The sequence below is a fragment of the Cibotium barometz genome, chromosome 28, assembly GCF_041138505.1.
Source record: "Cibotium barometz isolate CiBa-2024 chromosome 28, ASM4113850v1, whole genome shotgun sequence".
Classification (NCBI taxonomy): domain Eukaryota; kingdom Viridiplantae; phylum Streptophyta; class Polypodiopsida; order Cyatheales; family Cibotiaceae; genus Cibotium; species Cibotium barometz.
This window is the reverse complement of record NC_141073.1, coordinates 38,212,691-38,230,608: the sequence shown is the minus strand read 5'-3', so window position 1 is coordinate 38,230,608 and position 17,918 is coordinate 38,212,691. Positions and strand designations below refer to the sequence as shown.

General features: G+C 45.5%; 1 protein-coding gene across 2 annotated transcripts in view; it reads left to right on the top strand.

Annotated features, from left to right (window-relative positions):
• LOC147622809 (putative protein phosphatase 2C 4) overlaps positions 1-16,604 on the top strand; it is a 28,454-nt gene extending 11,850 nt beyond the window's left edge. For both annotated transcript variants that reach the window (XR_015269519.1, XM_086822462.1), the window contains one exon: positions 15,885-16,604. Coding sequence is in view for 1 of the 2 variants with exons in the window: in XM_086822462.1 (XP_086678588.1) it covers positions 15,885-16,000 (116 nt within the window). In the remaining variant the exon portion in view is untranslated. The remainder of the gene's footprint in view (positions 1-15,884) is intronic.
• The last annotated feature ends 1,314 nt before the right edge of the window (positions 16,605-17,918 follow it).

The window sequence follows — 17,918 nt, the reverse complement described above, 5'->3', positions numbered from 1 at the left end:
AGTTTCTCTCATCTAGGTCTTGCTCCCACCCCTTCCCACGTACCATCCTACAATCCTCCCCAAGTCAGTGACTCCATGAAGCTTACAACAACCAACCATCATACTTGGTCTTTCCACACTCAGTTGTTGCTGGAAGGAGCCGGTGTGTGGATGGCTATCTCCACACCTCACTTGGTGGACCCTGCTTTGAGAAGCATATTGGATGCTCGGGCTTGTCTTATCATCATCCATTGCATAACTCCATCCATACAGGCACAGTTTGTCTCCTCCCGGAGCAATGCTCATTAGATGTGGACAGAGATCCAGAGGAGGTATGGGGGAGTTTCGACCTTGAGATTGCCAAATTGGAGTCAGATATGGAGAAGCTTACCATCACTGAGTCAGATAACTTGATTGAGAAGATTGGAGAGTTCTCTCGTATCAAGTTGCAACTTGAGGAGTACGGGAGCACCATCAACAATCCCATCCATAAACTTCTTGGTAAGTTGCCTACTTCCTTTGATTCTTTCAGGGATAATATTTATTTTCGTGATCCTTAGACCCCTTTTGAGGAAGTCGTGAGTTATCTCCACGACAAGTGCATGCTTCGCGGAAAAGGCAAGTCGGAGTCTGCTTTTGTTGCCTCTGACAAGGGCAAAGGCAAAGGCGGAAAAGGGAACAACAACAACAACAACAACAACAACAACAACAACAAAAACAGAGGCAAAGGCAAGGGTAAACAGGATTCTAAGGAATCCAAGGACAAAAGCAATGAATGTGATTATTGTGGCAGGACAGGTCATACTGAGGCTCGCTGCTGTCATGTGCACACACATGTACATGCTAATCTCAGGGCTTATCCTGGAGGCAACATGATAAAGACTCACTAGAGACACAGAATTGGAGCATTGGTTGCTGTTTTGGCAAGGAGAGTAGACCAGTAGGGGACATGGGTGCTGTCGGTCAGTACACAGAAGTGGAGGATTTAGGCGGCTGCAGCACATGATTAGTGTCTAGGAGCTGGTCGGCCAGTTCACATGGTTATTTTCAGGCCTATAAATAGGCATAATTGCTCATCGTTTTGATCATTCAGCCCCTTGTTGGCTGGGTCATAGAACTAGGATTTGTTTAGGTGTTTCACCTTTTCATGGGAGGCAGCGAAGGGCTGCCCAGACAGATGTACCTTTTTGTACCATATGAAATACTGAATTTCCAGCTCTCTCTCTCTCTCTCTCTCTCTCTCTCCCTTCTGTTTGCGTTTTTGCATCAGCATGTTCTAGATGGTGTTTAGGGCTGAAAGAAGACTCTTAGAGCTTCCACAAGTAACATTGGTATCAGAGCATCAGGCTTAGCAAGGCTAAACCCTGATTCAGTCCCATATGAAGGTGTACAGGTCCAAGGTATAGGAAAGTGCACAAGTACAAAGCCCAAGGCAAGGAACACAAGACCGGGAAGAGCTCCGAGGAGGTTGGTTGGTGGTGTTCCACAAAGCCCAAAGGGGATGGCAGTCCTGTGAGCCAGGAAAGGCTTTCGGGCAACGGTTCCAAGGGAGGATGATCCTCCAAGGGGTGGAGTGAGAGTGCCAGACTGAATGAAGACCAAGACGGTGTTCAGAGACAGGGCAGGAACGGATTGGGGACTGGATGAAACAGATGCATAGATCTTATTCAGAGTTAGAGTGGATTTGAGACCGGTTACTTCAGCGTGCTAGTATTGGACCGCCCCTCTTGCACTGAAGAGGAGGTGTTGGATTATATCATTTCCAGAGGGTCTACATCACCTTTTTCATGCTTGTATTGGGCATTTATGAGGCCTTGCATTGGCATATCTCAGCAGAGATTATTCATCATTTTTCTACCATTTTTTGGATATTTTAAGGCATTTTTTGTAGCATTTTATGCTAATGTCTTGCTGTCGGCTTGCTACAGTTGGCCGACCAGCATTCTGGGGGAATATATAAGGGTTGACTCCCTTTCCCCTAGTTAATCTCATTTTTCAGCATTCAGTTGAGGTCATTAGCAGCTGCTTCTGCTTCTTACCATTGTACAGCACCTACGGGCTTCCCTCGTGCTCAGATTTCAGCAATAAACATCAGTTTCCAGCATTTACAGGTTTTGTACCTGGGCCTACATCTGTGTTTTCTATTTGCTTCACTTTCTTTGAGGCACTTAAAACCCACTTGGAGAACAATCAGTTCATGTAGGTCACCCTAGCATAGGCATAGATAGCAAGCGTGTAGAAGCATTGAGTAGCAAGGATAGTCAAGGCTTTAGGCCAGCCCAAGGGGCCAGCCTAGGTGCCTTGCACTTGGCAGTCAAAAGGCCACCTAAAGTGGATGTCAACCAAGGGCCACCTAATGCTACCAAAAAGCCAACATGGCCAGCAGCCAATTGGCAGCCCATATAGGCCTGTCAGCCAATAGCGAGGACAGCCAGTCCCACATGTGAAGTGATAGCATGGCATGCAGCATTTAATGCTAATTATCAGCAAGTGTGAGCAAATAAACTGGCCGACAGCAGAAAGGAAAACCGACCAGCAGCATATGAGGATATATAAGTAGCGATTCAGTTCCAAGCATATATCTTCTCATTCTCACATAATTGGGCATTCAAACAATAGCAGAGTTATGTGTGCCTAGTCTTTTAGCGTGTGCATACATATCTACAGCCTAGCACTTCATTGTGCTTGAGTCCAAGGCATCCCGAAGTCTTATTCAGCATTCAGCCTTCATTCTTGCATCTCTCTCAACAGATTTGGGTGTGCATTAAGGCTTCCGAAGTGGCTTTCACAGTTGTCTTCAGTCCGTTTGATGGTTCAGACGATGTTTGGTCTACATCGTCCTTGCGTTTGGCAATCCTCAGTCAATTGTCTTTAGTAGGTTTTCTGCGTTGTAAAGAAGTTCTCCAAAGTGATAAAGCACATACTCCTGCTTGCAGGAGGGGGCCTTAAGTTGGTAATTGGGACCCAATCTGGTGTCGACTCTACACTCTGTCTCTATAGCTCTCTCTCCTGTGAATAAAGATTAAAGTGGACTACTTCATGCTGACTAACATAAAGGTATAAAGGTGGCCTTGCTGGGCGTTACACGATCATACCAATTGCATGTTACACAAAGCGTTGAACTTGCTTCGACCGCACGGTCCTAGGGAACATGAGCATAAGCTTCCGGAACCGTGCTTGGTAGTCGGCTACTTGCTCACCCTACTTCTAGGCAAAGTGCTCCCATTGCCGCTTTAGTTCATGGTGATAGGCCAAAGGAATAAACTGCTTCAAGATTGCCTTGCGGTAATCATCCTAGCAAGTTACAGAGTGGTGCTTAAGGTGGTCTTCCCACCACAAGAGGGTGGTACCTGTCAAAGCCATATGCACCAAATAGAGCTGAAAGACATTGGAACCATTGGGTAGTCGCGACTCGCCAATGCGGGTCTAGTTGGTGACGACATCTTCATCCATCTTCCTATTGAACTTGGGAGGCTTTAGAAGCTTCAATAATTGAGTCCGTTCCTCACGAGGCATGGAAGAACAACTCGACAAACCGGTAGTCCCCTAGCATCGAGCCAGTGAAACCGGGCAAGAACGGGTGCAGAATCTGGTGGAGAGGGACTCCTTGAAGAAGGCCGTGGTGACGTGGACAATGTTTCTCTTGCCGACTACGTGCAGGTGTATAATGATGATTGCCGAACCGAGAGCAAAGCTCATCTGGTACATCCTTACCTGCATCCAAAGGAGTGGAAAACCGTATGTGAAAATGGTATTTTATCCAGCCCTAAAAAAGGGATTTTACTGGATTTATTAGATTTTATTTGTCTTTTTGGTGTCTTGCTGTTGGCCAACTGCCCTTTCACTGGACTGACCAGCAGCCCCCCTTACTATATATCGCATAGCCTCTTCATTCAGCATCTCGTACCACTTCATAGACACATCAGGTACCACATCTGCTGCTGCTGTTGCTGCTGCCGGCACCTACACTACATCTGCTTCATCATCTTCGCCTGTCAGCTCCAGCACACCAGCGTTTTACATCAGTATATCATTGGGACATCAGTCCTCTCTGCTACATATCATCAGTGTTTTACATCAGCATATCATCAGCGTTTTACATGAGCATATCATCAACGTTTTACCTCAGCTCATGGGACAGCAGCCCTCTCTGCTACAAGAGCACACGAGTGTTTCACATCAGCTCATGGGACAGCAGCCCACTCTCTGCTACAGTACAACACCTCAGCGTTTTTATCATCAGTGTACATACCTTGGGACAGCAGCCCACTCTTTGCTACAGTACATCAGCGTTTTTCTTCTATAGTTCACCTCGGGACCTCTCTGCTCACCATCTCACATCATCGGGATGGCAGCTCTCTCTGCTTATCTTCACCATTTAGGTATGGCAGCACCCTTGTCACCAAAGCTTGCGCCACTTGCGCCACTCGGGACGGCAGCCCTCTCTGCTCTTCATCACCCTTCGGGTACCGCAACACCCTTGTCACTAGAGCTTGCATCACTTCACCTTCCGTGCCCACCACCACCGCGGAGTGCCTCTGCATCCACTCACGAGAGCCTTCGACACACCGACCACCTCACGGAGTGCCTTTGCCTCACATCGATGCGAACCTTCGTCACCGACCCTGCTTCAGCTCCGACATCGTCTTTGCTTCTGCACTGGTCTTCTTCACAGAGTCTCCTCACATCAGAGGACCTCTTGTACACATTTTCACTCACCATTATATATACACTCACTCACTCATTTCATGATGTGTTGTTTTGCTCTGATCTCTCGTACATTTGGTCCTTTCATCCTTTTTCCCTCACATGGTATCAGAGCTATCGTGAGCAAAGGAATTGAAGACCTCGAGAGCACACAACATGGATTGTTTACCCGCATTCTCGGAGGACCAATTTTTCTCACCAGAAGTTGATTCTCCAAACTCTGATCTGGACCACACAGGGAATGGGACTTCCTCAGAGGAGAGCCCCGTTCAAGATCTTACTTTGGGAGACGATCAACCCATGTACATCTACTCATCGTCACCACCTTTGGCATCACGATCTCCCTCTTTGACTTTATCAGACTTTGCTTCTAGAGCGGGATACATTCTTTCTGCCAGTGTGTCAGTGTGGAACCCTGGCATCCTTAATTTTTCTCATCTTCTCTCATGGTCCCCTTTTTGGCCTGAGAGGGGGTGTGTGAAAATGGCATTTTATCCAGCCCTAAAAAGGGGATTTTACTGGATTTATTAGATTTTATTCATCTTTTAGGTGTCTTGCTACTGGCCGACTGCCCTTTCACTGGACCTACCAGCAGCCCCCCTTACTATATGTAGCATAGCCTCTTGATTCAACATCTCGTACCACTTCATAGACACATCAGGTGCCACATCTGTTGCTGTTGCTGTTGTTGGTGCCGGTGCCTACACTACATGTGCTTCATCATCTTCGGCTGTCAGCTCCAACATACTGGCGTTTTACATCAGTACATGATTGGGACAGCAGTCCTCTCTGCTACATATCATCAGCGTTTACATCAGCGTTTTACATCAACACATCATCAATGTTTTACCTCAGCTTATGGGACAGCAGCCCTCTCTGCTACATAGAGCACACCAGCGTTTTACATCAGCTCATGGGACAACAGCCCACTCTCTGCTACAGTACAACACCTCAACGTTTTTATGATCAGTGTACATACTGTTAGACATTATCTCCTTGCTGGCTGCTGGCGTCTTGTGTGGTGTCCTATTTTAGCCTTTAGGACTGACCATGTTAGCTAGAGGGGTTGGTCACCCCTCACATCATTTATCCCCTATTTTAATTATTTTATGGAGTCTTGGACATTTTATCCTAGTCGTGGAGAGCTGGTCGGCTACCTTTACATGGGCATATATATAGCCGGTCCCTTCCTCACTCTTTTTCATTGCTTAGCATTGCTTGCTAGAGTCCCTCACATACGAGGCTTTCTCCCCTCTTGCTCGGGACATGTATTCTTGGTTGATGATATTGAGAGCAGGTCTATACCTGTGTTTCCTCTCCATCTTTCTCTCTCACTCTCTCTCATGTGTTTCCACTTTCCCTTCTTCCGCTGTGCATTCTATCATGGTATCAGAGCGCCGGTGAAGAACAGTGTTGGATGCTCCCTCCTCTCCCTCCTGCATTTTTCTTCTCAGAGTTGCTGCTGGTCGCCTACTTGTTCCAAGCGTTTTCCCATTGCAGCTATTGGTCATCCTTTATAGGTTTTGATCCCTAAGATTCACCTTTCATCTGTCGGCTGCTCTGTTTTTAGGGCAGCAGCACCTTGGAGTGCTGCGTTTTTTCTATAGCTGTTTTGCAGCCTTTTTCAGTAGCACCTACCACCCCCCCCCCCCCCCCTCCTCTCCCCCCCAGGTAGTGCTGGCCGCCTGTTCTGTGCAAAACAGAAGCAGCATACTTGTTGCGTTTTTTCTCCTATAGGTTTTCTGATGCTGTTTGCTGATCTCAGGCTTGGTGGTACCATATCTCTTTTGCTTTTCCAGATTCAGGCCTATCTACTACCCCGAATACCTCTACATTTTCAGATTTGTAGCCATGGTTGCTGCGTTTTTCTGAATAGATCTTGCTGGTAGCTCTACCTTCACCTGGGCTCCTTCCGTTGGACCCGAAGGTACCTTCTCTTTAGCGTTTTTCCTCATATGAGGTGTGGAACCTGGTTGGCCTGAATTTTTAGGTTTGTAGCCCCTTGTTTGGCTGCGTTTTCTTCTCCAGTGGACACAGATCACTTGCAGAGGGGGTTTTGTTTGGATTGTGGCTTTGGTGGCAGTTTGGTACTTGAGGAGGACACTGAATTTCTTATTTCATTGAGCGTTTTGCTGATTTTGGAGCATCTGTACTTGTGTTTTGTTCCTGGCCTTCACGGTTTTCCAGTTTCTTCATGTTCCTTGCCTTCTGTTGGTAGTGGAGTGCTATTTTTGCTGGACAGCAGTGTTTTGGCTGCGTTTTACTTCCCACATGAGTTTTCTACACTCAGACGGGGCCCATCTCCAGCTACTTCACTTGAGGATCAGTTTCGGGAACTGTTTTGTATCTGTGGAGACTTTCTTCTGTGACAGGAGTTTACAAATTTTGGAGGAGAGTAGTGATCTTTTCAGAGATCCTGAGCAGAGTTTATTTTGTCCGAGCCTGTGTTCTTTGCAGTGTTTGCAGAGAAAGGAGGGTGTTTTGCTTGTGAGGTGTGATCCTTTCACATGGATCACTTGTTTGTTGTTGATTCTTGGGATGTGATTCTACTTATGGAAGAGTCTTCTGCTCTCAATGATGCTTTTGAGGACTTTGTTACCATTGCAGTTTATATTCTTGCTTCCCTTCCTCATTGTGAGGAGTCTACCTCTTCCTTTCTTTGTGATCTACCCTATCCAAGCAGTCAACGCACACGTGTTACAAAAAAACAAATTTTTTTGCAGGTTCTCTAGGCTCTAATACCAACTCTAGAACACTCGTGCTTATGTGCTAGGGTTTTTAGAGATAGAAAGAAGAGTGCAGAAGAATCTCACACAACACACACGAGTCCTAAAATATTGTCTGTATTATGTACAAGAAAGAAGTAATACAACCGAATCTCTAGTACAATGGATATGACTGAGTTAAATTGTCAACTAGCCCTGTGGTCTAGTACAATGGATATGGCTGAGTGAAAAAGTCACCTAGCACTGTGATTGGTACACTCTTGGCTAGCACTTCACCTACAGAACCAATGCTACTGGTCGGTCTGTTTTGTTGCTGTTGGCCAGGTCCACGACTTGCCACATGCCATTGCCACCAGGTCATCATTGCCACGTATCACTGCCGGAACAAGAGGCAGTGGGGGGTCTGTGATTAGTGGCCTGACTGCTGGTTTCAGGTAGGTTCCAGAGATTCAATTATTGGTTCCTTTGCTGCTTGTGTCTTTTTGCAGTAAGCTCTTGATGCTGGATGTGTGCTCCTTGATGGCTTGCTTGCAGATATGAAAGATGATCATCAGGGAACGGGGCTATGCCTTTAAATAGAGTAACCTCTACCCCTTGCAGTAGGTTGGCCTGCTCGACCCCTCCACGACCAGCCTATGACCTCAATGAATGCAACCTGCTTATAAATTGTGCTTGACCAGCCCATAAAGGTGCCTGACCAGTAGGACTGAAATTTGAAATCGTGTCTTGGAATTCAAAATTGAAGGTCTACAAGGTACATCGGGTTTCAAGTGTGACCCAATAAATTGTACTTGGGGTGGGCTTTTTTAAAACCCAATTTGCAAAGGTGGGTTTCGTTTGAAGGTGAAAATGGGCTTTGAAGCCCACTGCAGGTTTCGAATTTCAGCATGCCAACGAGTCCACACTATTGTCTGCCCTGAAGGAGCTATGAAAGCTCCGCTGTAGAGTTAGGGTTTCATGTGGGAGACATACACAGAGAAGAAGGGAGAGAGAGAGAGAGAGAGACATGTGGGGATAAGTCAACTCACAGTGTATGAGTGTGTGACTCCCCTATCACACATGTATATTTGCTCAAGGACACATAGTGCACTTAGTACATTAAAAGTACTAAGTGTACTACGTACTATAAAACTTATGGGCTAGTACACACTATAAGGGTGGGCATATTGCCTTTACCCCAACAACCTCCCACTTAAAGGCAAAGTGCCCTTAAATGAAGGAAAAGAAAAAATCAGCATGTACATGATAATATACAAGGCCATATCAAGGCTGAAACTGGCCTCATCCAATGCCCATCAAGTGTCTGCAATGAGCAAACCGCTCTGGAGGCAAACTCTTTGTCAACAGATCAGCCGGGTTGTCATCCGTATGAATCTTGACAAGCTGAATTTGCTTGTTCTCTATCACCTCTCTGATGAAGTGATACACATGCTTCGTCTTTGCATGAAAGACAGGGTTCTTTGCCAACTGGATGGCACTCTGACTGTCACAATGCAACAATGCAATATCCCCTGTATAACCCAAATCAACCGCTAACCGGGATAGCCATAATGCCTCCTTGCAAGTCTCTGTGGCTGCAATATACTCCGCCTCTGTAGTAGATAAGGCAGTGCACTTCTGCATCCTTGATATGGAGATCACCGTGAAGAAAAGCAGTCTTCACATCCATCTGAATCAAATCCAGATCATCATGAGCAACCAAAGCTAATACAGCTCTAAGTGTGGTCATTTTGACCACTGGAGAGAAGATCTCATCAAAGTCCACACCATATTCCTGCTTGAAGCCCTTAGCCACTAACCTGGCTTTGTATCTTGGCTTTGCATCAGGTGCAACTTTGAGCCTGTAAACCCACTTGCATGGCAAAACCTTCTTGCCTGTAGGCAAATGCACCAACTTCCATGTTCCATTTCTGTGCAGAGAATCCATCTCTGACTTCATAGCACGCTCCCAAAGAGCCTTGTCTGCCCTCTGTAAAGCCTCCTTATAACATGAGGGCTCCCCACAGTCGGTGAGTATCAAGTAGTCAACCCCTGGAACAAACCTGTCAGGGGCTCTGGAGGGTCTTGTGGACCTCCGTACCCAATGACCATCATTTGCAGGTTGCTGTCCAGCTTGCATATCACCTATTGGTGGCTCCTGTTCCATGCCATAAGGTTGAAAGATCATGCCCGGTATCTCCTCTAACTGTGGGATATCCATAGAGATATCTTCTGCCATCTCTGGCTGTCCATTTGGACCATTTTCAGCACCATTTAAGGGCTGGTTTTGATGCTGTAATGGTTGATTTACAGCCCTTGGTTGTTGTCCATGATGTCCATCATCATCAAAGATGACTCTGCTAGGCTCGTGTTGCCTTGCAGGCTCCTTATACATGCATGTTTCATAAAAAATGACATCATTGCTGCGTATAATCTTTCTATTCACTGGATCCCAAAGTCTATACCCCATTTCAGCTCTGTCACCATATCCTAGGAATATGCATTTGTGAGACTTAGGATCAAGTTTGGTGCGTATTTCCCTGCGTATGTGCACGTACGCAATGCAACCAAACACTCTCAAGTGCTTGTATGACAGAGGCTTCCCTGTCCATACTTCCTCTGGCACTTTCCCACCAAGCCTCGTGTTAGGTGACCTGTTTATAAGATGAACGGCTGTCATAACAGCTTCAGCCCAAAAACCATGAGGTAACGCAGCATGTGACAACATAGAACGGACCTTCTCCTGAATGGTCCTGTTCATCCTCTCTGCTGTCCCGTTTTGTGGAGGATCATAAGGAGTAGAGAGTTCCCTCTTGATGCCTTTAGCATCACAAAAGTCCTGAAACTGTTTGGACATATACTCTCCACCATTGTCGGAACGCAAAGCCTTCAGTGTTTTGCCAGTTTGATTCTCAACATGAGCAACAAACTTCTCAAACACTGAGAATGTATCACTCTTCAAACGAAGAGGATAAATCCACACCTTGCGTGTGGCATCATCAATAAAGGACACAAAATATTTTGCCCCTCCCAAAGAAAGCTGAGGCATCTCACATACATCTGTATGCACAAGCTCTAACTGAGCATCTTTCTGTCCAGGAGCTTTCTTGTGGGGGCACTGGAGTTGCCTGCCATATATACAATGCTCACAAAACTGAAAACTTGAGAACTTTAGAGAAGGCAAGTAACCAAAACGAGACAATTGCTCCATTCCTTTGACACTCATGTGTCCCAACCGGCTATGCCACATAGAGATTTCTGGCAGCTCGGTTGCATTTACATTAGCATGGTGACAAACACCTGCATGCATGAAGTAAAGAGTGTCCACCTTAGAGCCTCTGGCAACAACCAATGAGCCCTTACTAATCTTCCACTTTCCACGACCAAATGTGGTAACATAATCAGCATCATCAAGGTGTCCAGTAGAAAGCAGGTTCTTCTTGATCTCAGGCACATGCCTGACATCATGGAGCATAAGCTGTGAGCCATCTGAAAACACAAGCCTCACATCACCTTTGCCAAGAATCTTGCATGCATGGTTGTCACCCAAATAAACTACTCCTTCATTGCCAGCAGTATACCTGACAAACAAGTCTCTGCAACTGTGACATGAAAGGAGGCACCTGAATCAATGATCCATGAGTGCATACCATGACCATCTCCTGCAAGGAGTGAATGTGCATCAAGTGAAGACGTGAATAGGACTTCATCCTCACTGTCACCTGCATGTGACACATTGACTTCTTCAATCTTGACTCCACTTTTGCCCTTTGGGTTTGCATCTTTGGCTTCATCTTTGTCTTTGTCTTTTTCTTTGCTCTTTTCCTTTTGATCATTCTTCCATTTGTAGCATTGCTTTTTGATATGTCCCTTCTTGCCACAATAATGGCATTCCAAGTCCTTTTTGGAGCGGGACTTGCTCCTTCCCCGTTCTTGGCTTTTACCCCTTTGCTGGGATCTCCCACGTGCATTCATTGCATTGGACTTTCCGACAGAGTTGTTCTTCCTGTTCATCTCCTCTTGAAGGAGAGCACCCTCCACATCTGCATATGAGAGCATAGCATTTGAATTGCTAGTGGCTGTCCTGAATGTGTCCCAACTCTCTGGCAAAGTGCATAAGAGAAAGGTGGCTTTGAACTCATCGTCCATTGCCAACTTTTGATTGATGACCTGGCTGACAACACCATTAAACTCATTTAGATGGGCTGTCATAGATGCCCCTTCCTTCATTTGAAGACCTATGAGTTTCTTCAATCAATACACTTTGCTTGAGGCACTTTGCTGGGCATACAAGTCCTGCAATCTTTGCTACATTCCCCAAGCTGTCTTCTCTTCACGTATGCTGAAAAGTAAAGTGTCTGACACAGACAACATGATAGTGGATCTTGCTAGCTCATCCATATCTTCCCATTCTTCAGCAGTAAGAGAAGCGGGCATTACACCCCTTTCTTTGATGGGCTTGTGCTGCTTCTTCTGGAGCAACACATTATAGCACTGGGTTTGCCAAATGTCATAATTATGTGAGCCTTCAAGCTTCTTTTCTTGATGTGAAGCAATGAAGAGCTCTCACCTGTGGTTGCCATAGCAATATGCAACCTTTGACACAGTCAATGCCTGACTCCCTGCAAGATGTGCAAACACTGCACCAAAGCACACAAAGTGCTCACAGTTGTTCTCCCAAAGTTTATCTCCCACTGCGGAAGCACAAATGCAACTCTCTTCCCACTGAATGTGATAAAATCACCAAAATCTGGTTGCTGCAGATTTATGACAGCACCTCATATTTGCTCTGTTCCCCTTCCAAAGTACTGTACAACAGTACTAAGTGCTCACCAATGATGTACCAAATCTGTACCGGCAAGTACAGCAGCTGAAAATGAGCCTTTTCCTCACTCAAATCAATGTACAGCCATGCCAAAACTTGTACAAAGTTGTACCAAATCTGTACCAGCAAGTACAGCAGCAATAAATGCTCTCCTGGCTGTCCAAATGAGTGAAAATCAGACCTTGATAGTCCCTACCACTGCATACAACAGTCCGGCACAGAAATTGAGCAAAAGCCCCTTGACTGCAAGTGGATTTCTGAGGGTTAAGGCATAAAAGTCTTCCCTGTTGCTTTGCCAAGCTCAACAAGCATAAAATCTTGAAAAGCCCCTTGATTCAAGATCAATTTCTGATCATACATGGTACATTAACGCACATGAAGGCATCAGAGTCTTCACAATGCTTCCCCCTGGCCACATATACATCCAGTACATAAAAGCCCCTTGATTTACAGGCACATTGAGTGCTTGACAGGCATCAACACATTGCCCAAAACATCAAACGCCAGTGCCTGCATGCAAATCAACCCAATTGGCACAAAAGCCCTTTGATTTGCACTCCAATTTCTTGCAATTTTGCCCCAAATGTGAGATTGCTCACATCATACAGCATGTATGAATGCCCAATGGCACAATTACATCAAAAGCCCCAAATTTTGACATCCAATTTCCTGCAAATTGACCCGGAATGTGACCAATGTCACCCAATGTTGCCAATTTTGCTCAAAATCTGAGCCATTTGGACCTGTACCTGCTCGATTGATGATAAATGGACATGCAAATCCCAAAATTGAAGCAAGTACCTCTGAAAATTTCTGTTGCAGGAAAAAGGGGGGTGTTGGGGGCGTCGTGCTGATGATGCTGCTGCTGTGCAGGTGGGCGATAGCTGAGGAGCTTTGCAGCGATAAAGGGGAGCTGGTGTTGACGATAGACAAAACTGGAGGCTGGTTGCGGCGTTTCGCTATAGGCGCCTCATTTGCTGCGAGCGCTACCCCAGCGAGTCGGGAAGAAGGCGACGAGACCTCCACGGGGACACGTAAACGTGCCCTTTGGTTACGCCTTGTGGCCAGGCTACAACCACTCCCTGTAGAGAGCGAGGGCCTCCCTGCGCGTGCTGGTGAGGCGCCGCTGCCCTTCCTCCTCGCTCGCCGGCTACTTGCTGCTGCCCGCTACAACGTGTTTATCCAGCAGCTCCAGCGAGACGATGATGATGATGATGGCGTGGGTAGGCCTGGCTCTGGCAATAGCTGCGGCTGCAAGTGACGACGGTGGCGAATCTTACTTGTTTAAGCGCAGACAGGTTGGCGCACTTCTCCAATGCTCACACGCAGAGGTTGGTGGAGAGTACTACTTGTTTAAGCGCAGACAGGTTGGCGCACTTCTCCAATGCTCACACGCACAGGCTATTGGCTCTGTAAACCAGCCCTTGGCTGCAATTGGCTGACCCTCGCAACCAGTTCTGACACAGCACATGTAGGTGACCAGGGACCAGTTCTGGACGTAGGCAACCAGCGGCGGCGACCAGTTTTGCTGCAGCACGCAGATCCGTACAGCACACGCAGGCTCTGATACCAGTTGAAGGAGCTATGAAAGCTCAGCTGTAGAGTTAGGGTTTCATGTGGGAGACATACATAGAGAAGAAGGGAGAGAGAGAGAGAGAGACATGTGGGGATAAGTCAACTCACAGTGTATGAGTGTGTGACTCCCCTATCACACATGTATATTTGCTCAAGTACACATAGTGCACTTAGTACATTAAAAGTACTAAGTGTACTATGTACTATAAAACTTATGGGCTAGTACGCACTATAAGGGTGGGCATATTGCCTTTACCCCAACATGCCCATGCTTGCCTCTTGCACCACATGCTGTTTGGCCTGCCTAAATGGGGTCCAAACTGCCCGAAATCAGCCCACTCTAATTAATTTGGTGCTGTCCAGCACCCTGCATGGCCTGCAAATTTGTCTAAAGAAGTGTCCGGCACCCGGCACTTGGTCTAATAAGCGGTCTAATAAGCAGTCTGGACACTCGTTCAAAGTTTGTCTTGTTGCAAAACTGTGCGGAACAAGGCCCAAAAAATGTGTTGGAAAACACACAGATTTATTGACCCTAGACCCAATCGTGATGGTGATGAGCGACTAATTCTTGGACAAGAGCTCTCAACATACTCGATGCTCATTTCAATCCAAAAAGGTGGCTGTAATTGTGCATTGATTGTACAGACATGTCTGTGGCACCTAAGTGCATGGTGCACATGACAGAGACGGTAGAGAATGTATAGATGATGTATGTAGGTAATGGTTTGGAAGTGAGCATCTAGCATCAATGAGGCTGCATGAAACTCTGCAAGTTCGTGAGGCATGGACTCACGAACTTGCTTGGGTTCATGCATGTTGTTGCAGGCCTCACAAAAGTGTCAGATTTTTGGTTCCTGGTTCCTAGAAATGTGCCTAAAAACACTCGAGGCATGCAAGAGCAGCAATGATGGCTTTTATGCGGTTGTACCCCCTCACCACCCAAGCATGATGTCACGCGCACACCTTACTCCGGTGCCATGTGGACATGCATCTTACTCGCAACCATGTAAAAGACAAAGTTAGAGGCTGTATTATATGGGCAGGTTGGAGGAGTTTTGGCAGCCCAATAGGCATCCAAAGGTGCCCAAGGCATGCACCAATAGTTGGAACGTGACACACTAACTATGTGGAAATGTAATTGATGATGATAAATGCTAAGCTAGAATAACTTTCTGTTGTGCATTTGGGTAAAGATCTAGGTTACATGCAAGCTTGTTCCTAGCCAATGGAATGGGTACAATTTGGTTGATATGTTTTTTTTTTTTTGTCAGTCCATGGTGTACTTGATTGTTGAATGCCGTTTCTTCAAACCATAGTCATAGGGAATGGACATTTTTAGACTCGGGAATGTTGGGGATGGCAGCATCTTCCCGTTCCCATTCCCGTCCCATGTCACTCTATAGTCACACGGAATGGCCATTCTCAATCTTTTCCGTCCCTGTTCCCATTTCACGTCCCATGTGACTATGCTTCAAACATCACTAATAGAACCAGCACCATAAGTGAAAATGCTAGAAACTCTCCTACAGATTGCAATGGTTGTGGCAAGGCTATCCATCAGATACGTGGTGTGAAGCTTCTGATAACTCTTAGAACTTTTGGTCTAATATACTCATCATCCACTAGTCTGGTGAACTTGGAGACTCTCTGTTGGTGGTGGTGTTGCCGCTGATAATGGACACTGAATGTCAGCTAATTAACAAAGAAATACCTTTGTTTGTTAAGTCCAGATTTGACATCACCATGATTTAAGACTAAAAAGTGAAGCTTCTTGTTACGAACATCAAGATGTGTCTATCTGGCAAAGCTTCCTTCCCGAATGCTTGTTCAGAACATCTTTACCGTATGTTTGCATTCATGTTGACTTCCTCATGTCTGGTGTTGATTAACATTCTTTTAGCAAGTCATGATGGACTATGGTTCCCCTCACTTGAGAGCTAGAGAGGATTAGATGTAACTCCTTGAAAGTGTCAGGGAGAAGCGAATTCGAACTATTTTGAAGTAAACCACCTTATGTTATTGGTAGCTAAACCAAATTCTATGCCACTTCCAACTTGGGGGGGAAATGTCTAACAACGTGTCTGTATGTGAAGGCATGGATTTCCACGAGCTGCTAGATATTCCTCAAGGTGACAGGCGTAAGTATCACGATGATGTGTCAGTGATGGTTATCTCTATAGATGGAAGAATATGGAGGTCTTCAGGCTAATGTACCGATGCAGTGAACATATCATTTTATCCATTTTAAGGGCAGATTTTGCAGTCTTTGCCTGCAGCAATTCATTTCTTGAAGTGAAATAAGGATTTTTTCGGGGGAGGCATGTTCTGCACAACGTGCGGACCTGCAAAGTTTTCTGCAGGGCTTTTATCAGTCCATGAGATATGCACCTGTAATCATGTATGGCCTTAGCAATCACATGTACAACAATGCGAGTAATCAAGTCACTGCTTTGAGTCACAAAATTCAATCTAAGGTGCTAGCTGATGCAGCCATGTTGAAGTTTTCATCCAGTGTGCTTTCATAATGATACAAATTACTGTCCTTTTTTACACTGCAAATTGGAGACCAATGTGCTGGACAGCCTTGTGCGAGTAAATTTTAATCTGCCCTTCATCATTGTGGCACAGCCTTGACCCACTTTTGATGTAGAGCAGAGGGCTTAAGGACTATCTCATGAACCTTGATGAGCTTAGCTGTATGTGATCATGGCAACGCGGTCACAATGGAGTTTGCGTAGGTGCCACTGTTTGGATTAAATCACAAAATCATTGTAAATTTTGGATTTTTAAATAAAAAAACTCTTATGTTGCAACCTTGCACTTTCTAATTTTAATTGCGGGTTTCAACAGATGTTCATGCTGTTTAGTGAAAATTGAGATGAAGTGCTGGTTAAAGAAAAGGTGAAGGAGAGCAAAAATCAATTATCAGTCCATGGGCTGAGCAATCACGCAAATCCAACTTCTGCTACAGTAGAAAACTACAGAGTCCGGTACAAACACACCTTCTCTATGCGTCTTTTATTCTTCACGATTATGTCCCCACTCATTGCCCTCTTCACTCTTCTTGCCTTTGTCGCATGGGCATCCACCTAGCCTTACAACCCCTGCAAAAAAACATACGACTCTACATGGGAACATAACCATTGCACATCCGACTCCTTGTACATACAACAGACCAAAACACTTATTACTGACCCAAATTAAATTCTTCTGTGACCTCCCCTCTCCCCTCCCCTTCCTCCCCCCTCTACCGGACACAACCCCCTTGAGTGTTAGGTATGTAGTGCATGCCTGGTAGCTGCAAAATCGATTGTTTATATACATGTACTCTCTTCCACAGAAGTCTTTATCCACAATCATTAGAGACCTTATCTTGGGCAGTCAGTTGCCTCGTATCCCAAGCTATAACTATAGTGCCACCAATCATACATATTAAATGTTGCATGTGCAGAAGTCTTGTTGTACTTGATCTAGCCCTAACCCTATCCATTAGGAACACCAATGAATAGATAGGTAGAGAAGAGAGAAGAAATGGATTGTATTTTCAATACATTACTATGATACAAAAAGACGTCTTTATGTGTACAATTGATGTGGCCTTTGGCCTTCCTTGACCTGCCTTGTTTGGGGATCATATACCTATGTTTTATGTTGGCCTAACCTTATATGGGCTCCAATAATGCCGGTTATTGTTGTCGGTCAGCAAAGGACAACAAAATAAGCATTAAATGCTATTGACTTCATATGCTTGTGTCCATCTAGCCAACAGGGTTTCTTTAATGCTTGTCTGAGCTTGCTTGTGCCTTAGAATTACTCCTAGATTGTTGCCTCAATCAAAGATTACACGGGGTTAGATGTGTGGTTTAGTTATGTCCATGATTGTGCACTTGACATTCCCTCTTGCTAAAGTTGATGATGGGTTGGAAACTTGCCATCCTTCCTTGGTGGATTATTGATTCTAACACTTCGACTGAAAACCTGTCACTTCTCTGATTCCACTCCAAGTTTGGTTAGAGAACTGTGTATGTGTTCCAGTTTGTCTCCATGCCTGCAACCTTTAACACAACTATGGTCTCTTGTTGAGAAATGATCAAGCTTAATGCTCCACCTTTGGAATTGATTTGAGA